General features: G+C 45.6%; 2 protein-coding genes across 9 annotated transcripts in view; one reads left to right on the top strand and one right to left on the bottom strand.

Annotated features, from left to right (window-relative positions):
• Positions 1 to 9,033, top strand: part of Akt3 (AKT serine/threonine kinase 3) — a 238,624-nt gene extending 229,591 nt beyond the window's left edge. For 4 of the 5 annotated variants that reach the window (XM_031390820.1, XM_031390809.1, XM_031390795.1 and 1 more), the window contains exon 15: positions 3,659 to 9,033. In XM_031390820.1, coding sequence (XP_031246680.1) covers positions 3,659 to 3,744 — 86 coding nt within the window. In that variant the 3' untranslated portion in view covers positions 3,745 to 9,033. The remainder of the gene's footprint in view (positions 1 to 3,658) is intronic. The other variant, XR_004123675.1, reaches the window with a different exon arrangement.
• Positions 8,686 to 16,398, bottom strand: part of Sdccag8 (serologically defined colon cancer antigen 8) — a 194,770-nt gene continuing 187,057 nt past the window's right edge. For 3 of the 4 annotated variants that reach the window (XR_004123669.1, XR_004123667.1, XR_004123668.1), the window contains 2 exons: positions 16,266 to 16,393; positions 8,686 to 8,995 (listed from right to left, as the gene is read on the bottom strand). Coding sequence is in view for 1 of the 4 variants with exons in the window: in XM_031390771.1 (XP_031246631.1) it covers positions 8,966 to 8,995 (30 nt within the window). In the remaining 3 variants the exon portion in view is untranslated. The remainder of the gene's footprint in view (positions 8,996 to 16,265; positions 16,394 to 16,398) is intronic. The other variant, XM_031390771.1, reaches the window with a different exon arrangement.

Below are 16,398 nucleotides of genomic sequence, written 5' to 3'. Positions count from 1 at the left end.
TTCTTTCTCAGTTCCTAAGACCTCTGAAGTGATACTAAAATGATGACTAGGAGATGCTTCATATATATTTAATTTCTTTCCTTACCTGCATTAATCAACACAAGTGGGCCAGGTTGTATAAGGCTTGGTGTCTTTGAAAAGATGACAGGCTCATTTCTGGAGTTACACAGTGGCTTTACAGCAAGCCTTAGGTTAGCATAATTTCCAAAGTAGGGACTATCAGCCTGTGGGAATCTGACTTCTGTGAACATCAGAAGTAGAGTATGACCTTGCTCGGCTGCTGGACAGTCCCTAGACAGTACAGTAGCAAGAGTCCTGACAGGGCATGCCACAGACTAGAATTAAGGAGGGTCTAGAGCTTGGGCTCCTCTCTCCTTGCTCAGGATCTCTTGGATGGAAAGGCAGCTGAAGGGCACCTAAGCCTCACTCTGTCCTGGAGGCTTTTGTTGAAGGGGAGAAGTCCCAGTAAATGCAGTTCATGGTTCTGAGGACCAAGGGAAGGGCTTTCGCTTTGGCAGTTCACAGATTCTAAGTTTTCCGTATGGGAAGAGAAAAGAGACAACAAACCGTTATTCTACTGAGAGTAGTTTTTTGTGCCTTAAAACCATTGTTACTCACAACTCAGGCATCAAGATTTGATTCCAGAGTCTACGGGATGCCATTTGTCAGTCATTGTCTTCCTAGTTGCCACCTTGATTTTATAAATCAAAAATTTTAAATGACTTTTTTTAAAGAATATATCAGTAGTTAAGAAAGAAAGCAAAATGTTCCATTTTCTACAAACAGCTGCAGCAATGTGCCAGATTGTCCTAACTGGTATTAATTAATTGAACAGATTTTACAATGTGTTGTCTCTCATTACATCCATCAATAGCCCTGTGCTTTCCTCTCACAGAAAAGGAAAATTTCTTTGAGAGAAAGCTGATCACTTTTGCTACTGTCTAATTACATTTGTTAAATGTTCTGAGAAAAGCAGGCACCCGGGGCTATGTGGATGTAGAGATTCAAACACAGAGCAGTAGTCTGTAATTTTTGGTCATGTAAATGTCCTTATATTCATGACTGCTGTCATTATGCCTGCATGGTCCAGAGGAGGACCAGCCTCACAGATACTGACTGGGTGCCGTTTCCTAGTTGCCTTCACTGCAGCCCCCACCAGGACAGCACAAGTACCCGGGGAGCTGCGGCCCTCAACTGGATGTAGTTAGAGAACAAGCCCCACTGTAACCACCCTGAGGGGGTGGGCAGCTTTGAGGAAAGATAGGCCCATGTGGGCCTCATAACCAGACTATAGATTTCAGATTTGTTCCTGTTCAGAATTGTGGTGAGGGTTATTGAAGTGACGGGGGAGGCTGTCTTAATTCTCTGGAGACACTCACAAGTTCACCCTCTCTCTCCAAGGCAGGATCAAAACTTGTGATGTAAAGCCCTTCTAAGCCTGGGACAAGGTCTGGTTACAGCCAGGAGCCTGAGCAGTACCTGTCCTCTCTCTGCGGTAGGAAAAGCACACGGCTTTCTTACGCATAGGTTCTGGGCGTGCTGCAGGTTTGCTGCGCAGAAACACTCAGAGAAACAAAGCTCTTAGTAGGGAAAGGGTCTTTGAGAGGTGATTGACACATGTCAGAACTGGAACATTGCTACTTCAACTGACCTTTCTATAGAGATTTTATGCTGTGAGATTCAATGGCGGATACCTCAAACACACTCCAGCTAAAGAATTTGATCTAGAAGATGTATGCCATTGGCTTAGTTCTGAACCCATATTTTCTCAGGAGGCTGAGCTTTCTGCCTGCCCCAGCATGACCTAGGATTGCTGCTCAGCTGCTGGCAAGGCAGCTGTCTCTGCAGAGGGGAATTTGTGTAGTGTCCTACGCAAACTATGTGTGGAGTGTTTCTATCTACTGCACCAGTAGTTTTTGATGCATTTGACCTGAACAAGCTAGGTAAGGCCAGTTCAGCCTCGCTTCTGAGGTCCCTGTGCATTAAGAAGAGAATATGGAAAAGAGTTTAAAAAAATCATTTTTCAGATGAAGGCAAAGCCTTTTATTGGATACATGTAGTTTCTGTTCATGAAAGTAATGCTCCCAACAGAACCTGGAAAACAAAAAGAATGGGACTACCTCACTTAATGGATTTAAGGAAATAGAAATATTTTGCTTGAAAAAAAAAGGTTATAAGGCTAGATTGAGATGATGGCTCAGTAATTAAGAACAGCTGCTGCTCTTAGAGGGACCTTGGTTCAGTTCCTAGTGCCACACTGTGGGGCTCATAACGTGTAACTCCAGTTCCAGGGTGCTTTACTTTGTTTATATTGCTGTGATTAAAAAAAAAAAAAACATGATGAGAAGTAACTTGGAGAGAATTTATTTGGTTTACAATATCCTGATCACAGTCCATCATCAAAGGAAATTTGGAGCTTAAGGCAGGAACCTGGAGGCAGGAGCTGCTGTAGAGGGCAGGAGCTGCTGTAGAGGGCATGCTTACTGGGCAGCTCCCAACAGCGTGCTCAGCTTGCCTTCTTATATAACCCAGGACGTGTATGTATCAAGGGGTGACCCAGAGTGTGGTGGACCTTCTCATAGCAATCATTAATCTAGAAAATACCCCTGAAGACTTGCCTACAGTGCAACCTGAGAGAGGTATTTTCTCAATTGGACGCCCCTCTTCCCAAATGACTGTAGCTTATATCAAGTCTATAAGTGTACTGTGTAACCAGCACCCAGGGCATCTGAGGCCTCCTCCAGGCTCTGAGGGCACTTGTACTCCTGGGCTTTCCATAAACACAGGCCCACCCTCACATACACACAGATAAAAAAATAAAACAAATCATGTTGTAGTAGCTTGTACTGACTAGTGTATCCTGCTTACAGGAGGGTGTGCAGCGGGCTGTGTAGATGAGCAGGAGTGTCTTAGATAGAGCTTTCTAGTACTTGGCCACACCCTTAGGGAGGAAGGGGCTTGGTTCATTGTGGCCCTTCACATACAGGAAAGAGATAAGAGAGGGCATTCATACATGCTGTCCTGCCCCCACAGCTTGCAAATTCTTTCTTGTTTTCCTGATGAACCAGGACTTGAAATCTACCTGCTGGTTTTTCATGTTTTTTCTATTTTCTATTTCTATTTTCTATTTCTATTTTCTTTTTTACTGTAAGGAAATAGAGAATAGTGAGTTAATCAATAGTAAATACTAATGTTGCTTAAGAGGATGAGTTTGCAGTCACACCTAGGTCACCAGGGTGAAAACTGCAGGCACTCTGGAGACCGATGGCGTCTGTAGGATTCAGTGACTTAGACCCCACGGCGTCTGTAGGATTCAGTGACTTAGACCCCACGGCGTCTGTAGGATTCAGTGACTTAGACCCCACGGCGTCTGTAGGATTCAGTGACTTAGAATTCAGAACTTTATGCTTTCCTGAAATGCAAGATTCTTGAAAGTAGTATTTTTTTTCAGTAACATTTTTCCTAAAGTATTGAATCTTGAAATTTTGCTTTCTTAGAGATGATTTTATAATATTCTTTATTTGTAGACCATGTGTATATAAAGATCACAGTTTTTTAAACTCAGTTTTGCTGCAAAGTTGACGAGACATACTGTCTCTGAGTGTGTAGGCATAGCAACAGTAGAAACATAAATGACAGCGCTGTTTGCCGCCCACAGATGACGACGATGGCATGGATGGCATGGACAACGAGCGGCGGCCACACTTTCCTCAGTTCTCCTACTCAGCAAGTGGACGGGAATAAGTCCCTTTCAGTCTCTACACTGTCATCTTAGACTCGGCCACCGAGAATGATCCTGGACATCTCCACCAGTCCTCGCTCTTACAGTTAGCAGGGCACCTTCTGACATCCCTGACCAGCCAGGGTCTTCACCCTCACCACCTCTCACCACATGAAACCATATACACAGACACTCCAGTTTTGTTTTTGCATGAAATTGTATCTCAGTCCAAGGTCCCATGCTGTTGCTGCTACTGTCTTACTATCATAGCAACCTTCAGAAGGAATTCTACAATCTTTGGGAGTCATGAGCCCATCGTTCATTTGTGCATCAAGTGTCATCTGCTTTTGGTTTTTGGTTTTCCCTAGCAGTGAAGGCTGAATGAGACACACTGATTCTAGGTACATTTTTAACTTTCTAGGAGATAAATCAAGAACTAATTAGACTAAGAAGATTTAGTTTATATTTCTGAACAAGCAGTTGTTGAAGGGTGGTGGTGTGTGTATGTAAGAGTTTAGCAACGCATGTCTGACCAGCACATGAAGTGTGTATCACTGACATTTGGCTGGAAATCCTTAGGAAACATTGAGAGGACTGAAGGGCCAATGAGATACACATGTTTCTTAATTCCTGCTGGCTATTGTGGAAGAAGCCCAGATTTCAAGAGCAAATGGACATTGTTTCAACCAAGTCCTGAAGGTGCAGAGTCACCGAGAGTCTTAGGACCTACTTTGTACCAGAGAGTATTTCCCCTGGGCTTGGCAACCTTTTCCCTTTCTTGATATTTATCACCTCTGATGGCTGAAGAATGTAGACAGTATAATGATCCTGCTGTCGCCAAATCTATACACCAAGGTGAACAGGTGTTTGCCTTACCAGTTCTGAAGTTTTTACTTTCAGTTATAGGTAAATTAGCTTTTTCTCAGATGTTAAAACTTTGAATGTCCTTTATGGTTTTGTTTATATTACAGTAGTATTTATTTTTTAGTGATAAGAATTGTGTTGTCATGTTAGCAAGCGCAGCTCCAATTCACAGGTCATTGCCTGCGTTTTCTTTTGACCCATATGCAAGGAATGTACACACCTATTAGAATCATGCACTTTTTCTCCTATGTTAAAAATAATGGTAAGGCTCTGGGACTGTATCTGTTGGTTAGAATCTGGTTAGAATCTTTGGGAGAAGAGATGCTGTAATTTAACCCCTTGGAGCTGAAATGAGAAAATCCCCAACACCAGTGCCAAGGGCGTGGTGGGGCAAATGGATGTTGATGGTGGTTCATGTGAGTGGGTGTGAGAGGATAGCCTGGCATAAAGTAATGGAGAAAGCTGAGACCCAGTGATGAGAAGTGAACTCTGCTCGGCAAAATGAACACATCACAAACATTCCCACAGTAGGAAGTAAAGGATAAGACGCTGATGTGTTTCTTCTTATCAAGGTACATTCATTACTGAATCAAGCCATCAGGGAAAACAACAAAACAAACACCTCTAGCTTTTATTTTTCTGTACATACTCATGTCTCCCAACCCAAACATTTCTCACTGAGAGGGGACATGTATGCAAACCTCATTTTTCTCCTTCATTAATGATGATCTTCAGATTAAACCCTTTGGTGCTAGGAGCTGACACTTTCCAAAGCAGACTATGAAGTCCAAGGATCAAAGCCTATCTTGCAGCAAGCAAGAGGGAACTGCTCCAAGGAGTGATCGTGGAACTGGATTCCAGTTACTACCTGACAGCTCCCAAATGGAAGACTACAGTGTGACAGTGTTACTGCATTGTCTTTTGAGTAGGAGGTCGTGTTCTCATGCAGGTGTCTTGGCCTCTAGGCTCAGACTTAGGGAAGCAGAGCCGCTGCTGGCAGTGGCTGGCCGCTGGGACTGCTGGGTGTTAAGGGCCTTTTCCTGAGGCAGCTAAGACAGACGTAGACTTTGTCCTAAGTTTTCATGTTTCTACCTGGGTGAGTTTACCCTTAGTAGGAAGTAGGAAGTTAAACAGATGTACATTCTTATATCTGCAGCCTTCTTTCTTCCACCATAGAAGTATGTTGAATGTTTCACATCGACAAGAAAGTAGATTAGAGGGTATGTCCTTTAAGTTTCTTTGCATCCATTCTGTAAGAAAGAAGTAGGAGAGGAAGAAAAGCAAGCTGAGCCTGGCTGATGTGCAGAGCATTTACTCCCTCCGGGAGCACACTGTACACTAAGCACACAGCTGCTTTTGTTTGTCTCTCCTTCCAAGTCTTAGGGTAATTTCATGACCTTGGCCAAGGATACTTTGTGAAGATTAATGAGGGGACATTGACAATGCCTCAGGCTGGCCACTCCTCACACCTGGCCCTTGGTCCACAGCCATTCAAGGGTTACTCATCCCATCCTTGACTCCCTGAGTGTCACCGCAGGTGGGTTCAAGAATTCTTCCCTTACACCCTCCACCAGATGTCAGTGAACCGGCGGAGGTAGATCAGAGGTGTGGAGAGGGGACTCTAAAATCTTATGTCGCCTAGACCTACGGCTTAGGGTTCTGGCAGTTGAAATGGCCTGAAACCTGGCATCGTCATGTCCGGATGCAGCTCTAGCTTTGTGAGTCCAGCTCCTACCAACTCCACCTTGACCCCTTGTCTCCACGCAGGGCTGTCTGGGAGGAAACTGGCCACTTCTACTCAGACTGCTGCCAGCGTTCACACAGCTTTGCTCTCTACACTCATGACCTAGATTATTCCAGTATTGTTTCCATTTCCCACCTGACCTCCAGCTTTTCAGAGCTGACTTCTTGCAGGGGCCACGTGCTTCTCTTTCCTCACTAACTGCAGGGTCTCCACCACACCTCAGTGTCCACACTTTGCTGCTACCGTCTGTACTGTCTACGTCACAGTCCCCTTAGCTTGCTCCTGGTAGTGCATTACAGGCAAGCATGAAATGTAAAGTATTTATTTAAATAAAAAGGAAACCTCTGAATTGGTCATCGAGTCACCTCCCTGTAGATTCGTAGTCTGACATATTCTGACTTTCTAGTTCTTCTGCTAGATCCATACAAGATCTGGTCATCTGGTTAAGGGTTTGAAGCACACACAGCTGTGAACCCGGATGCTATCCTCACTGTCACGGCTGGCCACACTACAGATGTTTGTGTCCTTACGTTTATGACCCACAGGGTGTGCAGTAACTACCAAGAACCTGATTTTTGTACACTGTCCACCCTCAGTATCTCACGCTCTCTGACAGGGACATTACTTCCTTCGTACAGACAGCTTAAATAAAGCCCTGTGTCAATCTGCTGCTTCTCTGTTTGTTGTTGTTGGATATGGCTCTGTAATTTCAGAAAACTAAATTTCCTTCTTTTCTGGAATAATGATTATAGCCCCAGCAGTTATTAACCAACCATGTATGAAGGTGTGATAGGAAAAGAGATAAACTCCTCTTACATAAAACACATACAGGGTGTTTTTACTTAACCAAAATTCCAATGGCATGCTTGTTCAAACCAGTAAAGGGCTAGGAGTGCAGTCACTGGCCACCAGCAGTAGATTTTAAGGCACGTCTACTAGGATGCCAGAGAAAGAGTAGGTTGCAGACCCTAAAGGTCTTAATAAGAAAGGGTGTGGGCCCAGACTTCTCAAGGAATGCAGCTTATCACTAATGTCTTCCTGATAACACACACACTGCTCTGCACACTTCAGGCAAGTGTATCTTTAACCCTTCATGTCAGTTTGACTTAGACTTGAGTAATTGATGGCTAGAATGTCTGATTACATTGTTTTGGACGCGGTGTCTTTCTGATTTTTACCTCATAAGCTACAATTGTAGAACTTGGCTTTGCTCTTGTGAGTTCAACCGAGAGAGGAATGACTTTTGGGACCAGTTAGTCAGGCATGCATGTATATTTCTCACAGCCAAATTTGGGGACATTCTTACATGTGCTGTCCTCAAAATCAACTGGGGTTGGCAGATCCACGAGGCTGAAATAAAGTGACCTCTACAACTCTCTAAAGGTGCTATTTTTAGAATATTGTATAATTTATTCCTGGTATACATAAAACAGAATTGAGGACAGTTAAAACCTGTGACAGCTTTATGTCTAGCACATTTGATGAAACCAGCAACTTCTGACTCAGAAGTTCTGCTGTTCTAGGCTTGCACCTTTGACACGCCCCAGAGATGAGGATGGCCCATGCACCGTCATGCTGCCACCACTCCATGGCCTAAGCTGCATGTTTGTGAGGGGCAGGCTGAGCATGTGGACACCAGGCCTCAGCTGAGAGCCCTGGGCTGCTGGCAGGGAGAGGTGAGGTCTCACATGCAGGCTTGCCCTTAGTGTTTCAGCCCTCCCTCAGACTTCATGACCATCTCAGCAGCCAGGCTGTATTTCCATCTGTCCCTTTGCTTTTGTTTTTGTTTTGTTTTGTTTTGTTTTGTTTTCATTTGTTTTGTGGTGCTGGGGAAGGAACCCAGGGCCTCACACATGCTGGGCAAATGCTCTGCCACTGAGCTACACCCCAGACCTTCCAGTGTCCGTTTGTATTCCTTTGAAGCATTTGAGGGCTTGACTGTATAGTAGAAATACTATTTTAGACTAAGAATATGATCTGTGTACAGATATTTGATATACTGTTAAGTAAATTTTCTAATTTCACATACATTTGTTTTTAGGCTCCTCTCAAATACTGCTATTGAAGACAAAAATATGACACCATCGAGCCAAAGATGCCTTTTGGGGGGGAGGGGGAGGGGTTTGCTTTGTGTTGTTCAGAGAATGGGAAGAATAATGCAGAGTGCTTCCTGAGTGCACACAGTTCAATGGGAAACGCTGGATGCTGGCTAAAGGTAGACATGGGCATGAGGGGGAAGAGACGGTGACGGCAGGAGGAGAGGTGGTCTTCAGTACACCTTGGCTGACTTCAAACATGTGCCTTTCAGTGTGTTTTGTCATTGCTACAAAATGAAAAGGAAACGGAACAACTCAAGTCTTTAGAAAGGTCATTTTATTAACCCCTGTGCATACTTTAGAGACAACGTGGCTTGATGCTGTTCTGAGCACACACTCCCAACTAGCCCTAGCCAGTTGATGCTGAAGCACTCGGTGTCTGTAGCACAGGGACAGACCATGGCATGAGGACCAGCCCCCCTGCAGTCCCCGGTGGTGTCTCCCTGGGGAGGTTTCGGTGCACTGTGGCACATTAAGTACAAATCAGATGAATGTAAATATCTCTTTGTAAATCATTTATTTCACTCTGTTTCATCCAGGTCAGCAATCAGATTGTGGCATGCTGGGTAACTGGAAAAAAATGATAATAAAAAGTAAGTTTAAATAGATCCTGGGTATTTGTTTTCTCATTTGCTGGTTTGGTCAGCTGTTATCACTGAAGTTTTGGAGAAAAGGTTCCTGTTGCTAAAAATGTGAAAATTATGTATAGCCAACAGTACTGAAAATTTGTGCCTTACCCCCTGCTACCAGAGACCAAAGAAAGCCCTGTTTGTATATCGGTATCAAGCCATATACTTGTAACGCTTTCCTTCTGACAGCTGCCTGTCTGTCCTTCAGGCCTGTGTGTACCTCTACCTGTGGACAGGTGACATTATGGCAGTGTGCTGAACTATCATAGGCAGCTGGTCTGGCATCAGATGGGCAAACGTCAGGAAGGTTAGGATGGCCCAGAGTAACACAGAGGTGTCTGTTACCTGCAGTTTCTTGTAATATACAGAGATGTGTCTTTACATTCTCGCAAAGGTGCTCCACTCACATGCTAGAAGGTAGGATCCATGATACTGAGGTAGATTTTGCACTTGTTGGTAGTGGGGAGAGCCAAGGGTTAGGCAAGTGTTAAACACCATCCCCTGGTGACTATACTGACACTGCACACAAGCCCACTAGGTCTACCAGAATGTCTCCCTAGTTCTGCAGGGCCTTCAGTACAGCTACAGTACTGTGAAAGTCTGAGGAGAGCTATCTATGGTAGCCCCAGAACTGCAGTTTCCACTGGGCCAGGATGGTAGAGCACAGGCCAAGGCCCACCCAGCCTTGTGTCTAGACCTAGCATCCAATGACTCGCAGTAGGGATTTCTAAGGTGGGAGAGTGAGACATGCTGGAAATGCTTTTTCTTTTTCTTGTTTTTTTCCCCTTTGGAAAAGGTCATGTGTGCATTGCAGGTAGATGGCACCATGTGTGAGTAGCATGGTGGTGAATTTTAATGAACTGTCACATGAGTAGACTGGCTACTCACAGAGAACGGAGGTGGGACTGTGGCACAAGGCAGGCAGGACACTGTGAGGTTCACAGTGAGGAGCTTTTCAGAGCCCAGGGGAGCTGTGTTCTCAGACTCTGCCATAGTGGGTCTGGGACATGTGTCAGTCACCAGAGCCTGTGACCAGTTTAACCAGCAGTAAGGCTGATGGCAGCCTTCACTGAACAAGCTGATACTGGTTCTGAAAGTCACTAGTTGGGATAGCCCTCGCCCTGGTGCTCTGAGGACAGCCAGGTAAGACTGCTGCCCGGTATCCTGTATCCCTAGACACAAGGGCTTCTAACCCAAGAAAGTGACTGAACATGAAGCAGCGCGAACCATGACAAGCATATTTCAGAAGTCAGAGGTGAATGAACTTGGGCAGAAAAAATCCCTCCTTCACTTCAGATGAGTGGAGGCCCTGTGGCAGAGAATGGAGCTTTGCAGCAGGATCTTTATTAACCCAGAAATGCATCTCTCTGTCAGCCTTTGGGTGCCTGTGATCCCAAGGCCATCTAGTAATGTATCTCTGGGCTCCCTGTTGTCACATGCCCCGCCCTTCTGATGGGGGACAACCTCCTGGGGTGATAGGATGTGAAGCAAAACAGACACACATGCAGTCACATGTTCATGGAGCAAGAGTTGTCCCTCTCCAGCCAGTATTAGGCCTCGATTTGGGTAGGCATGCAGTTTCTTATTGCCACTGCATATCCTTTTCAAGTTGTGCACTCCGAGTGTCTCTGCCACACTGCCTGCCAGAGTGACATTCTTCAGTGCTGCCTGATCTTTCCACACAGTACCAGAGACACAAAAATGTGAGTTACTATCATAGTCTGACTTCTCTGCAGTCATGTGTCAGGGGTGTTACTAATGTGCACTTCTGTCCTCAGCTCCAGAGCCACCGTGCTCTCCGTCTAGGAGAGAAGGTGTGTGTCTAGGGGATGTTCTCAGCTTGAGCTTCTCACAACTGCCCATTCAGCCCTCATGTGCTACCATGACCCCTGGTGTGGTCCCTCTGACTGCCCTGGGAGGAGAGGAGAGATCCCGTTGCATTCTGAGGTCCAGCCTGGTGTAGCTGGCCCTCCTGCTTGCCACTTTTCCCTTCTACCACAGCCTTCTCCCCCAAACCTTGGGTTTTGTGCTCAGCTTCTTTCTGAAGTAAGAGGTGAGCTGTTATGGGGTGACCCAAGGTGGTGCCCAGGTGCCCGTTACCCGTGCTTTAGAGTCCCCAGTCGTCCTTGCTGCTGGGTTAGTCTTGCTTTGTAGCCTGGGCTGCCATTTCCTTTGTTTCTTTTCCTTTCCACTGAGGTCAGTCCTTCACACTGTGTGGCCCAGGCTGGTCTCACCTCAGCCTTCTAATGACTGCCCACAGGCCTCTCTGCCCTTTAGTGTCCTACAAGCACTCAAGTCCGAATTCTTTCTGGCTGTCTGTGTGTACCTTACCCCATGAGGTGAGGACCCAAACTCTCTGTTCCTATACCCCTGGCAGTAGGCATCTACCTTTAAGAGTAGGAACTTTCTCAGTGGTCCTTCCAAGCTTGTTCTGAGGTGACAGAGGTACACTCAGGCCCTTAGATCCTCTCTGTGGCCTGCCTTCCCTTCTGGTGCTTCCCACCACACCACTTTCCCATATATGACTTCTTCATTGGGTTATATCATTCCATCTGCCTGAGAGAATATGACATAACTTCTCTCCAGTGGCCCCATGATCCTGATGTGATACTGACAGTGACTATAAAATTCAGTGGGACTTGGACTGGGCTCCCAATGGCACCTAACCTGTACTTAAGATGCCGAGCATCTGATCTCTAAGTATAGATCCTACCATGATTCTTAAGGCCTGCTGTGGTACATCCATGAAGAACTGAGTAGCTGGCATGACAGCATTCTAAAGGGCAAGATAGGAGGCAACCCACAATGACCAACCCAGACAGGGAGAATAAAGAGTATCCTGTCTGTGAGTATACAGACTGTAGTGGGTTATGAAGGACATCTAGTTTAGCAAGTGGTAATATCTACCAAGCTCAGCAGTGCCTGTCAGACCCTAGAGCAGTCTCCCCAACATAGGCCAGTGCCTCTGGTAGGAATACCAAGATTCTGGCCACTGTCAGCTATGAAGCAAGGCAGGAAGTCACAAGTCACCATAAGCCATCACTGACTCCTTGCTGGCCACCTGTCTGGGCTTTTGAAGACAGCTGTGGTTCCCTTCTATGGAAGATCTGGCTCTGCTGCCCCTATAGAAGCCAGAGCCAGGAAAAAGTAGAAAGGGTGAAGAGACTGTCCTCAGACAAAGCAGGACTTGGTGTGACGGGAGGCAGCTCAGCACCACAACTCCTCCACTGTCAAATGTCATTATTTTGGCTCCCAAGCGCTTTCTCTGCACGGGGCAGGTATCTGTTTCATGTGAATCATATTTCCATGGGAAATAAATTTTAAGAATTCCCAAAGGACAGACCGTGTCACCACCAGCCGAGTGGAGCCTCTGGCTGCCTTGTGTTTGAAAGCGTTAAAAATGAAGACAACATTGACATTTGGGGTTGTAATGTGATGGAATTGCAGTCTTTTAAAGGCAAGAACCACTTATCTCCACTGCATGTAATATTCAGTGTTTTGTTCACTTGTCTAATTGGATTAAAATATTTAGCTCCCTTTAAAAACTTGATTGTGAATTTATATTGCAAAATATAATGTCTAACTCAGAAAGCAGAAAGAGGAGCAAATGCCTCTGAAGCAATATAAAATTCAACATTTTCCACCCGCTATTCTTATTCTGGAAGTACAAATCCTTGGACAAAGAGCTCTTAGAACAGGCCTCTTAGATGAAGTCTAGTGTGCTCTTCAGTATTAGTGACAAACCAGGCGCCTGGATGACGGCCTAGGTGAACTGTGTGCTGTTTCGGCTGCTTGGGGAAGTCTCTGGGACTTCCCTGTGATTATGTTAGAAATGCAGCCGGGGTCTTATGTCATTCTCTAAAACACCCAGCAGCAGGGAGTTAATGACATCCTAGCTGCATATGTTCAAGTTGATTTAAAAAAATTTGCAAGTCACTTTGGTTGACAGTGTCTTGTACACAGTTTTGAAAGAATCAGGGCAAACTTTAACAGAGTCAGTTTTTATTTGAAAAATATTTTCTGGGAATGTATCAGTGTTTATTTTTGAGACTGACAATTCGGGTGAAAATCAGGATAAAAACAAAAAAACAACAATTTGGTTGAAATCAAATTGTTTGTTTTCATCTATTTAGAATTCTTTCCAAAAATTCCTGGTTCAGGGGGAGGCTTTGTAAATTATTTTATTTGGTATATTTTCTGTTCCATTCATAAGACACCATCTGTCTTGCAGGTAGTTAACTGTGTATGGGCCCTGAAGTCAGCTAGGCAAAGCCCCTGGGCTCTAGGAAGGACAAGATAAGGGTGACCACCTCTAGGTCCCCACTTTTGTCTCTCTGCTCCCCACCAGCCAGTGGATCTGGGCCACCCTCACTTGAGCTACCCATCTGAGTCACCAGACTCAACCCTATGTCTGCTTCTACTCAAAAGCAGGCCTCTCCTCCCCTCCCTAGAATTTGCCTCTCATGCTTATTTTCAACTCTGTTCAATGAGTCCTTTGATGTAATGAGATAATGTCGATGATCTTGAATATAATCACATATGGCTGCTGGATCCATGCACAACTTTAAATCAAATTAGAAAGTGCATTTGCTGCCAAGAATGCTTAAAAGTCATAGGGCCAACTGATTAAGCACTGACACGGCAGCTTCCGACTCTGTTTTCTAAACTGTGAGTGATTCATAAGAAGGGACGCAAAGGGGATCCCTCCCCAGACTGAATGCTGAGGACTGAACAGGCAGGCTGCTCAGGGTGACAGCTATTGCGGCATGCCAGGCAGCTGAACCCAGAGTCATTACCCAGTAAGTAAGTCTAACTCATCTTGATGGGAGAAACAGCCCTTCCAGTGGACAGAGCGTTTCTGTTCTCTTCCCTTCCCCAGACCCATTCTCTCCAAACAGAATCCAATTTCCTCACCAGGGGACCCCACGCTTCCTGGCCAGATGTTACTCTTTGTGTTTAGGCTTCTGACCCCAACTCTGCTTCAAGCCTTGACCCTGGGACCCTGGGATCCTCACCTACAAGCCACCTCCACACTACCACTGTGGCAGCTCTGGCCTCTACTCAGGCAAGTCAGGCAAGGAGAGAGAACAGGTGCTTGGTCCAGCCCTCACATTGGAGTTAGGGCTGAGAGGGCTACTGCCAGAGTAAGACCAAAGCAGTACGGTCATGTCCACACAGGGCCTTCTAAAGGCCCTTTTCTAAAAGCTCCTTCCAGTGTGAGTGAAGACGTTAAGAAAGCCACCTGATTGATTTTTAGTCAATCCTGAGGCAGGAGCATACTATAAACCAGCTGGAGGATCACTCTGCACAGTGACTTTCCTAGCACATGGCAGCTATGTAAGCTCTCCAGTCGGAAGTGGCATTGGTACATAGTCACAACCAGGACAGGTTTCCTTCATGGGCAAGAGACTGTGTGTGATTCAAATCTAAACAGAAGCCATTTAGAATAATCAAGGCTTAGAAACAAGCCATTTCCTGTCGGAGTCCGCCATTCTTTCTCTGAACAGAGCCAGTCTGAAGGACGTGCTCCCAAGCAGCTGTCTGGGTCAGAAAATACCCACTCTCTTTTGGGTTCTGAGCACACAGAGATTTTCAGAGTTTGACATGCAAAATTAAGCTATTATGCTTAATTCATCCAGGCTGAGAAAATGGAAGTCTTCAGCCACACCATTGCCACACTGGACACAAAGGCGGCTATAAGCCTCAGATGCCCAGAAGTCCAGCTGGAGACAGGTCAAAGCACAGCGTTTCCCTCCACAGCCCTAAGGAGCCTCTTCCCCAACCAGATACAGTCAGTCAGACTTTGACTTGCTTACTTCAAGGACTGTTGTTTTTTTTTTTAAATCAGTTTACAATTCATGTTTATTTTGGGCAAAAAATGAATCCCATTAGTCCAAGGCCACCAAGTGCCAGCACATGGAGACCAGTGTAACACTTGTGCCAAAGAGTGGACTCTGGGTTTAGAGAGCAAAGAGCTTGCAAAACCTCTTAACTGCTCCCAGCATTTGCAACAGGGAGCCATTGCCTCTGCCAAACTTCTTTCATCCTGGTCATCTTAAAATAACACCCAGGATAGAATTTCAGTATAAAAAGCCCCATCAGAAATGCTCCAGCCAGGCCATTATCAGAGAGCAGGGATAGACAAGTCATTTGTATTGCCACTGCAAAGGAAGACTTGTTCCTGGAATATTTTCTTTTAAATGCAGTGAATTTAGAAATTCTCAGGCTTTTAAAACTCAGGAAAGGGCTTCTAAAAATACCTGTGTTTCATGTTAAAATCTATGTGTGCCATAAAGAAGACTGGTGATTAGTCCAAAGGCAAAGCTCACCATGCCGTAGATCCCAGTCCTTCGTCATATATCACAATAGCCTAGTCACCAAAGGCGGCTCTGGGGGCTTTGGACTCTGATGAACCAGTTCTCTCCCTTGAACCTGCCCACAGATGTGGGTTATGGCCAAAATCCAGCTCCTCTGCCAGGAGATGGACTCAGCACAGTCAACATGGTCCTGTCACTGCTGGCTCTATGGGAACTTCTCAGGCTAGGGCACTTCAGGCTACTAAGTCCCTAAGATCCCATTGGGCACACCACTACCCTACACATGCCCAGTTCTCTTAATTCCCATGCAACAGGTGAGGCCAGAAGCTTAAGAGAGCCATGGATGACTTGGCCAAGGTTTTCAAATGGAGTTGTTTCTGGTCATGACTCCAAACTAAGAGATTCTTTCTGTCTTTAAGAATTACCTCAATGGCATATAAATGGAGGCTTCTGGGTCCTGCTTCCAGACACGGCTTGGAGTGTCAGGAGTCACTACAACTGGGTGCTTATACACATTCCAGACCGTGGCCAGTGTATGGCCAGACCTTGCTGACCTGTGCCCTCTAGCCCTCCAGTGCATACCTTCTACTATTGTGTGAGCCCTCTGCCCGGTGTCCAGTGTGGATCTTTCCCAACTGTGAACCTGAAGCAATTTACAAAAAGACTGAACAGGCAGAGTTTCAGGGCAGGTCAACATTGTCAGCTCAAGGTCCTTTCGAATGGAGAATGAGAAATGGTCTTTGTTCTATTCACGTCCAGATGTTTTCCCACTAACCACTGCAAGCACACGAATACATCCTTGTTCATAAGTTGCTGGATGGGGCAAACCCTCAGAGCCTCTCTGATGAGGAGAAGCTGCTGAGAACAGCAGGCTGTGCCACCCGTCCAACTCACCTGGGCTCTTTTCCGCCATTATCTAACCTGAATGGGGACAGCTTGGGCTCTGGAGTCAGACTTAGGTTCCATTTGCTGTGCCCCTATTTGCTAGCTGAATACGCTTGTTTGAGCCTCAGTTTCCCTATCTGCA

Source organism: Mastomys coucha, unplaced genomic scaffold, assembly GCF_008632895.1.
Source record: "Mastomys coucha isolate ucsf_1 unplaced genomic scaffold, UCSF_Mcou_1 pScaffold1, whole genome shotgun sequence".
Taxonomy (NCBI): Eukaryota; Metazoa; Chordata; class Mammalia; order Rodentia; family Muridae; genus Mastomys; species Mastomys coucha.
The sequence above is the reverse complement of the archived record's forward strand: the minus strand, read 5'-3'. Positions and strand labels throughout refer to the sequence as shown.